Source organism: Falco biarmicus, chromosome 8 (assembly GCF_023638135.1).
Source record: "Falco biarmicus isolate bFalBia1 chromosome 8, bFalBia1.pri, whole genome shotgun sequence".
Classification (NCBI taxonomy): Eukaryota; Metazoa; Chordata; class Aves; order Falconiformes; family Falconidae; genus Falco; species Falco biarmicus.
In genome coordinates this window covers 19,653,703-19,662,844 of record NC_079295.1, presented here as the reverse complement: position 1 = coordinate 19,662,844, position 9,142 = coordinate 19,653,703, and the positions used below count along the sequence as shown (strand labels likewise).

General features: G+C 56.7%; 1 protein-coding gene across 1 annotated transcript; it reads right to left on the bottom strand.

Moving 5' to 3' along the window:
* Nucleotides 1–247: 247 nt before the first annotated feature.
* On the bottom strand, nucleotides 248–3,256 carry EVX2 (even-skipped homeobox 2). Its single transcript, XM_056350606.1, has 3 exons — nucleotides 2,833–3,256; nucleotides 1,478–1,728; nucleotides 248–907 (listed from the first exon to the last, which is right to left on the bottom strand). Exons 1-3 carry the CDS (start codon nucleotides 3,254–3,256, stop codon nucleotides 248–250), a joined length of 1,335 nt encoding a protein of 444 aa, XP_056206581.1.
* Between the last annotated feature and the right edge of the window lie 5,886 nt (nucleotides 3,257–9,142).

Sequence of the window (9,142 nt, the reverse complement as noted above, 5' to 3'; positions counted from 1 at the left end):
CCGCCCTTAGCCCCGCCGAGCCCGGCGCCGGGCAGGGCACGGCAGCGCCCGCCGCGGGCCGCCTCCGCGGGGGCGCAGGAGCCGCGGAGCGCCCTCCCCACCGGGCGCCGCGCCCCTCCACGGCGGGGCGGTCAGCGATAAAAAAATAGACGGAACTTTTTGGCCGAGCCCGGGGGCGCCCCCCGCCCCGGTCCTCCCCGACCCCCTCTACAAAACGCCCCCCGCCCCCGGGCCTGGGCCGGGGTAGTTATCTGGTGAGCGGCGCCTCCTCCCGCTGGTCCGGCGAGGCGACGGCGGCCTTGCTGAGCACGGCGGCCGAGTAGGGCAGGAAGCCGCTCTCGGAGCGCTGCCCCGCCGCCGTGCAGGGGAAGTCGGCGGCCGCGGCGCCCCGCGAGCCCAGCGCCGAGGCCGCCGCTGCCGCCGCCGCCGCCGTCTGGCTGCTGTGGCAGCTGAGGCAGGAGCAGGGCGCCGAACCCCCGGGCGGCCCCGAGCCCGCCGCCGCCGCCGCCGCTGCTGCCGCCGCCGCCGCCGCCGAGGCGGCCGCGCTGCTGTTGAGGCCGGCGGCGGCGGCGGCCGGCGCCTGGTAGAGGCCCGGGTGTCGGAAGCTGCAGAGCAGCTCCGGGCGGGAGTAGGGGTGCGAGAGGGCGCGGAAGGTGTCCAGCGGGCGGATGGAGGTGGCGAAGGGCGCGGCGGCGGCCCCCGAGGCGGCGGCGGCGGCAGCGGCGGCGGTGACCCCGACGTGCGGGTAGTAGTGGAGCGGGACGTGGGAGTGGAAGGGGTAGGGCAGGCTGCCCGTGGCCGCCGCGTGGGTCATCATGTAGGTGTAGAAGCTGGGGTCGGCCGGGTGGGGCCAGGACATGGCCAGGCGCTGCCGCTTGTCCTTCATCCGCCGGTTCTGGAACCACACCTGCTCAGGGAGACAAGCACAGCGCGGCCTCAGGTCCGCTCCGCGCCCCGCCGCACCCGCTCCCGCCGCGCATAGCGGCGGGCACCCGCCAGCCGGCCCCCATCGCCGGCGCGGCCCGGCCCGCGGATACATCAGGGCCGCGCCTCCCGTAGGCGACCCCTCTCCAGCCCGGAGCAATCGCCTGTGACCCTGCCCGAGCGGAGCGGTGGGCACGGTCCCCCTCGGCCTGGGGGCACCCCTTCCATCCGAATAAACGTGCCCCCTTCGAGTAGTCCCCTCCCCCCGGCTTTGCCTTTGCGGTATTGACGCGCTCGTCCCCCCGCGCTTAACAGCTGCGTTTGTTTTCTCTCCCCGTTTCTCTTTAGGAAATACGCTAACGCGATAAAAACCGACGAGGAAAATAAATAATAATAACAGCAACTTCTTAAAAGCAAAAGGAAAGTTCACGGTGCGGAGCAGCAAACGAGCACAAGGGATGATGACAGCTGAGGGCCCGGCGCGTCCTGCGGCCGCGGAGCGGGGCCGGCAGCCGGCCGGGGGAGCGGGGCGGCACGGCGGGGCGCGGCGTACCTTGATGGTGGTCTCGGGGAGGTTGAGGGCGGCGGCCAGCTCGCAGCGCCGCGGCCGCGACACGTAGTTCTCCCGGTAAAACTCCTTCTCCAGGCGGGCGATCTGCTCGCGGGTGAAGGCGGTGCGGTAGCGGCGCACCTGGTCGGCCCCCGCCGCCGAGCCGCCCAACGCGCCGCCGCTGTGCAGGCTGCCGATGGCGGGGGCGGCGGCGGCGGCGGGGGTGCTGGGCGCCGGGCTGCTCTCCGCGTAGCCTGCGGGGCGAGCGCACGGCGATGAGAGCGGGCGGCGGGGCGGCCCCCCCAGACCGCCCGCCCGGCCCCGGCCCTGCGCGCCCGTCCTCAAGGCCGGCTGTCACCCTTACAAATCGCTACTGCTAACGGAATCGATAAAGGTGGATTTTATTTTTTTTTAGTAATTTCATAGTCGCGTTATGCTCAGGAGATGGGGCGGGTGTGGTGACTGCGGAGCAGCCGAGCCCCGGGCAGAGCGGGCGAGGGCACGGGCCGGGGGCTCGGCGCAGCTCCACCAGCCTGCGAGGACTCCGGGCTCGGCGCTAGCCTTTCCCCCGTCGACGGCGGTTCTTATTTTCGTTTGAGACGTACGAAATAAGAGCAGCCATGAAAGCCGGTTTTTTTCCTCTAGCGTTACGTCGAGGATCCCTTCCTTTCTCTGGCACATTTGACAAAAAAGGCATGCACTGTGGCCCCTAGGAAATCCACCGCTCACCTGGCTCCCCCTCCCCAATTACAGCAATAATAGCAACCACCGTCCGTCACCATGCCCCGCAGAGCATGGGGAAGGAGACGGGGCTGTTTCTAACCCCCGGTTACAAGCAGAGGGAAAGTGAACAATGCCCAATTACCCTGAGGTGGACACAGGCGGCACGTTGCATATACACAGAGCAGGGCACACACACAAACACGGGCAGTTTTCTCGCATTCCTCTCTCTCTAATTTAATCTATGCATTTATATACACACACAGACAGCTCGAGAGATGCCGGGAGCTCCAAGAGCGCGAGGAAAAATAAGGAGAAAGCTTTCCCTAAATATGGGTGGGTGGATATTTGTGCCCACATATATTCTGGATATATATCTACATACCAATGGATTTGGACATGCACACGCACACACACACGCACGCACCCGCACAGGAGCTGGCCGGGCAGTGTGTCTCGGCTATCGGGATAGCACAGTAATTGCAATAATATTTTACAGCCTGGAGCTCTGTCTTCGCAGAAGAGAGAGCGCCGGTGCAGAGGCGAGCAACTTTGGCGGTGGCGGTGGCTTTGCCTTGGTTTTTAAAGCCTGTTGGCAAAGTGCGGGGCTTAGATGGAGATGATAAAGGAAGAGTTACCTTTGTTACTGTTTTCCTTCAGCTGGGAGGAAGTCAGGCTGGCTGGGGAGCGGAGCGCGGAGCAGCCCACCTCCACATCACTGTTCATATCTGCCTCTTGAGCAACTTCGGAATAAAGGCTGATTTTCTTCCTGCTTTCCGACGGCGGGATTTCGGAGGAGACGGTGCTTTCACTGCTCGGATGCTGAAGATTGAATAAAGTGTCTATTTCAAATTTGCCTTTGGCGGAGATGTCCCCTATAGCGCTGTGCAGGGAGGCGGCAGTCAGTCTCGGGCTGAGGCGACCACTGTGCGGAGAATTTTCAAGGGCCTCCAGCACCGCATTTCCAGCTGAGTCTGACAAATTCGAGAGCCTTTTGCCAGCTGTAGGGCTGTGCAGCCCTCTCTCCATCAGGATCATCTCTTTTCTTATTCTTTCCATCATCTCAGCTTTATAAAAAATGTCAAAGTTGCAGGGCTGGTCCTGTCCTAATGATGAGCTGCAGCAGGGGCTAATTCACATTCAGCCCGGCAAGTGTCTCTAAATATTATTATCTCTTTTTGAGGGAGGCGTAAAAATTGTAGGATGCCAAAGCGAGGGAATGACTGGTCAAAATGACCCATACATCCTTTCTAGCCCGAAATGTCATTCATCAAAAAGTGGTGCTCGTCATTAAGGTACGAATGACGCTGTTCGAATAATCATTTATTGTAACAGGTTTATAAGCAAATAAATACAAGCTTCTGTCAGTGGATAATGAAGGCGGCTTCAGAGCAGACAAATATATCCAGGTGGAAAGAAAGAAAGACAAGAAGTGAGGAGTAAAGCTCTTGTCCTTAGCTTGATCAGATCTTGCTTGAATTGCTCTGGGGTTTGGCCTCTGGGGTGGAATTGACAGTCTGATTAATAAAATGAGCTGTGCAACATTTCCCCCTTCATTTAGGTGCATCATTATGCTCTGATTTTTGTTTTGTTGCCTTTTAGGTCCTAATGATGCAGCTTCTTTCTCATTTGTCCTCGGACAGAACTACATGCTAAATATCAGATAATGCGTTTCTTTATTATTATTTCTGAGGCGGATTTTACATCATAACGCGAGGAAATGCTGGAAGAGGACCAGAGGACCGAGAACCTCCTGCCGCTGATATCTCTTTACTTTTCCCTCCCATTTCCAGACCACATTAGAACTTTTATTTAGGAATTTACACTGACACCCCCACGCACCCCCTCACACGCGCAAACCTTACGCCCAGACTTTAAAAGACCGCTGCTGCCGGCACGCACTGATTCGAGTGCACCTACAGCAGTTGCCTGGAAATTAGAATATTTATTATGATCTAGTGTATTATAGTTCCCATTTTTTTTCGTTGTGTCCTTACATTTGATCTCCTTCTTACTTTCTATAATCTTGCTTATCGACGAAGCTAGCCTGCGATTTTTCTTCCCTCCGGGACAGCACCGGCTGTTGTAGGGTATGATAGCGGGGGAAATAACCGAAGGACATAAAACGCGGCCGTGACTTAAGGCACTCCGCGCCGTGCCATCTCATCCTCCCAGCAGTTTTCTCTCCAGCCCTCTGCTTCCTCCCTCCCCACCGCCAATAAAGTCTACACATTTAAAAATTAAAAAATACTGATAGAAACAAGTGATGGGGGGTTATTGCCTACAGGCTTCGAGCGAGCAGAGGCATCACCTCCAGCACCCTCTCTCCAAAGTTACCTGTGGCTCAGTTAGCTCATCCCTCCGCTCTTTGCCGGGTGCCGCGGAGCGCAGCGTCGCCGCGCTGCAGGGGACACGGGCTGCCGCGCTCGGCAGACGTGACAGTCGGAAAGTCTCCCTTCAGTGATAACTTTGCTAGTAATAATGACGCTGATGGCAACCATTTAAACGAAGATAAATCCTTTGTCGTTAGCATCTCCAGAGTGCGCTTCGATAGCTGCCCAGCCTTTATTCTCGCCGTAATTTTCCCCCCCCCACATCATCTAGTATTTAAACCCTGGGAATCTGAGTTTCATCGCCCGGAGAAACACCCCAACGTTTCCTGTGATTAAACGCGGGTTTGATTTTTTGCGAGGAGAGCTGTTCCTGCTGTTAGTCACACACATCTCCTAAGTTCTTGTGCTCTTGCTCATGATTCATAGCTCGAAAATGGGATACTTGACAGATATTTTTTTTTAATAACCTGTTAAAAGTCTCCCTAAACATTCCTCCAAATATTTAGGAAACATTCTGGGCGTTGTTTGCAAAACCCAGCTTTTCATTAATGAGCGTTTTATGTCAGCCCTTTGAAATGCGAATTTAGACTGCAGTGTGGTGTCCTGCGTTTTACAGCCCCAAAACCAGACAAAAGTAAATATCAACTTTTCCTTGCCCGCGGGGGCGGCGGCGGAGCGGGCAGGACGCAAGCCGCGGGCCGAGCCGCAGACGACACCCCCGGGGCCCCCGGCCGGGACGGGAGCGGGGGCTCTGCGCTGCCCTGCAGGCGGGCAGGAGGGTGTCCCCGCCGCCGCACCCCAGCTCGTGCTGTCCCGAGCGCGGCCCGGCGGGCGAGGGGGCGCGCAGCCCTGCCAGTGCCGGAGCCGGTGCCGGTGCCCGGAGCCGCCGCTGCCCCAGCCGCACCCAGCTCCGCGGCAGCCGGCGGCCCTGGCTGCGCGGCCGGCGGGGCGGGGCGGAGCGGAGCGGAAGGCTGCGGCCGGGTTTATTGCTGTCGTTTGGCGCCCTCGTCTGTTTTCATAAAGGCTGTAACGGGGCGAGCATCTCTCCCCCTGCTCTTTCGGAAACCGCAGCCCAGATACCACATCTCCGAGGCACTCGTGTGTGCATACCGCCAAAGCCGGCACAACTTTAGGCTCCAGAAATGTTACTGCACGGCTGGGAAGGAGGGGATTTTTTTTTTATTCGGCGTTATACGGAGCTGGTGGAAAGGACTACATGAAAAGCCCCGACGTGAGAAAAAGAAGTGACAGGCAGGCACGGCTATGAATAATCTTTATTAGTGTTACATTATATTTTGCACCTTTTAAATAATACTGATACCTTAGGTTATGTACAACGCCTCTCCAAATATAGCTACATTCATATGCAAAGAAATTAACATTTATAAAAGATGTTAATAAACTTCCACTAAGTAGATGTGAGGTGACAAAACCCTTCCCTGCCATGCAGTTAATCAGTTCACCCCAAACCGTCAACTCACTAATAAACTAGTCATCTGACATTTATATTCCCAGCAAACCAGATGCATTTACTACACTGATGTTTATATACATATATATATCTCCAAAAACAATAGCACAGCCTAAAAATCTTTTGGCATATGTTTACAGTTGTTCAAAACCAACAGCTCAGCCTAAAGATCCTCTGGCATTAGAGTGACATTAGCGTGCAAAGAGGAAGGAGGTTATGGAGACCGACGAAATATGCAGGGTTTTGTTAGACACTGTTTATTCAGTTTTTCTTGTGTCAGTAGCTGTTTAGGCCTATGGCCAAACTTATTTTCATTTTTACCTTGCAAGTTATTACTCGAGGCATCAAAGAATATTTCAGTGCTTCTTTATTAAATCTTACCCAGGAAAAAAGAGGTCACACAACTTAATTGAAATGAAGTTCGTATTAAATCAGGCAAACAACACCTCGGCCAGCTTTTCGCCACTCGGAGCGTGCTTGGGAAGACGGACAGGAGTATCTGCTTCCTCCTCCCCGGCGGGGAGGGCTGCCAACAGGGGCCCGGGGCAGCGCGCAGCGCCGGGGGGCTGTAAGCGACAGCGCAAGGTCTGCGGGACGCGGCTCGCCGGGCGGGAGCAGGCGGCGGCGCGCTGGGCGCGGGGCGTGCGGGGCGCGGGCAGTCGCGGCCGGGGGCGCCGGGGGAGCGGGGCCGCCCCAGGGACCCAGCGGTGCGGGGGGGCCGCGCAGCGCCCGCGGCAGGCACGGCGACGCCACCTGGCGGCACTACGGCGGCACTGCGCGGCGGGGCCGCCGGCGCTGCCCGCCCGGCCCGCCGGAAGCTGCCTGGCAGCGCAGCTCCGCGCCCGCGCAGCGCCTGCCTCCGTGTCTCGGCGCGCACCGCGCTCCCGCTCAGTCCCGGCTCTCCCCTCCGCCTCAGGCCGTCGTATACTCATATATATATATATATATATATATATATATATATACACATGGAGTATCGGGCCAGTCTCGGGGCGTCTACCTGCATGTTCAGTCCCAATTCTCCGTGAAATATCACCCGCGAGCGGGGAAGGACACGAACCCAGCGTGTCCCCGAGTCACGCCGCCCTGGAGCACCGTCCCCCTCTGCGCTGCCCAGGCTGAGATCCCGCGGGCGCTCGCTTTGGGAGGTTAATGATTACATGATGTCTTCTGGGGCTGCCTTTTCACACAAACATGTTTTAATTTAAACGATGAAGCGTGACTCCAGCCGCAAAGCTGCTCGGCCAATGCTTCATTTTCGGTGGCAGATGCGGCAGGTCGGCGGGCTCGTCCCAGGTCAGGGTCGCCGCGCTGCTTTAGCTCGGAGCTGGGAGTCAGGGACCGGCCAGCACCAGCCCGTGACCCCAGAGCTCAAGTTCAACGCCCGCAGCGCTCAGCCGCCCCTAAGCCCCGCACCAAGGCCGCGCGGGGAGTCCCGAGAAAACTTTCTCCGACTCAAAATGGATTTTTTTTTAAGATTGAAGTAAAGAGATAAGAAGCTGTGGCACAGATCTGGAGGGAAAAAATAGTTTAGCAATTTTCCCCGCGTTGCTGTTAAATCTTATCATTATTGTAACTGGCTTTTTTTTTTTTTTTTTTTTTTTAATAGGGAGAGGGGGAAATGAAAGCTCTTCTGTTCTGTTTAGCCATTAAAAATCCACGCAAGTTAAAAGGTAACAAAGGATCGCAGTGGGCGCGGGGGAAGGCTTGGGGGAAGTATAAATCGATTGTTTTTCTCTTCGTTTGCGTTCTCCGTTTTGTTCTGGACGACCTTTTTTTCCCCCCCTACAGCAAACACTAACAAGAGAAGCAACTTCCCAAAGCCACAGTTACCATCGGCAAATTCTGGCGAGGGAGGTGATGAAAAAAGTGGGTTGTTTTTCCTGGGAGAGACCAGCCAGAGGACAGATAGCAAATACTAAAAGCCTGTGCTGTAAACTTGAGTGGAGTCCTAACCGTTAAATCATGGCAAATGTATCTGAGGAAATGAGATAATTTCAGAGGAAAAAAATTACTCTTTTTGGGGTAACACAGCCACTTTCTGCGGCGATGCCATCCGGCACTTCTGTTACGCAGATTCCCGTGCAATGTGTCAATGGAAAATGCAATGCGGCTCCGCGGGGCGCTGGGCACCGGCGGAGCCGCTGCCGGGGGGAGGCAAGGACTGCCCCGCGGGCAAAAGGCCCGGCACGTCGCCCTGCTGCCGCGGAGCGACGTCTCGTTGGGACTGCCCGCCCCGGGCTCGGGCTGCGCCGGGCCGGGGCCGCAGCACGGCGCCCCGCACGGCCCCGGCCGGGGTGCGGGACGCGTCCTGTCACTTGTGAACTGGGCGGATGCTCCCGGAGATCCGACCTTGGCTCATGAGCTCATTATTTTTATTCGTGTGCATAATATCCTGCCGTGCAAGGCAGTGCTGTTTTCTACACCCTCCACAAAACGGCTCATTATAGAATTGAAGCTGTCGGTCATAAACCCGCCCAAAGACAGAGTTTTCTGGGACATCGAGGGGCTCTCACTGGAGCAGAGGGCTTGGCAGGGCTGAGGTCCTCTGCGGGCGTCGCTGCGGCTGCACCGTGGTTTGCTTCGATGTAACGGAGTTCAAAAAGCTCCAAACCCCTGAGCTTTAGGTGCTCGTTTCTTTCGGCGGCCTTATTTTCAGTGTCGTGACGAAAGAGAAAATCTGACCGCGTTTTTGCAAGAGGAAACACAACGGGAGATGGGAAAACGAATGGAAATATGTCCGGAGAAATAAAGTCTTGTTTCTCGGGACTTCAGTGCGTTAGCAATATTTTCACTAGAAAGCTGCGTGCAGGGACATAAAAGGATGAGAAAGTTGTGCCTCGACAAAGCGTCCTCCTAATTATGTAGGGTTCCATGTCCTGAGAGTAAATACCGATTCAGCTTATGACCGAGTGAAACACGTAATCACGTCTGGCTCACTTGTAAGGTGATTATGAAAGATTAATAGCCATTAAGTGGTTAGAGCTAATGAACGTGAACTCGTGTTTGCCATCCGGTTGTTGCTGTGATTACTGGCACCCGTTTGTCATTCCTCACCCCACTTCCAGAAACTGCCGACGATTATTAGACCCTCTACAAAGCAGGGCTGCGGGACGGAGGCCGCTGCGCGACCTGCCGCGCTAC

Excerpts from the sequence above, each read along its gene's own strand:
- EVX2 (XM_056350606.1), bottom strand. The coding sequence starts at position 3,256 with ATGATGGAAAGAATAAGAAAAGAGATGATCCTGATGGAGAGAGGGCTG. Across the intron at positions 1,729-2,832 it reads GAAGGAAAACAGTAACAAAG|GCTACGCGGAGAGCAGCCCG; the intron begins GTAACTCTTCCT and ends CTCGCCCCGCAG. Across the intron at positions 908-1,477 it reads TCCCCGAGACCACCATCAAG|GTGTGGTTCCAGAACCGGCG; the intron begins GTACGCCGCGCC and ends CTCCCTGAGCAG.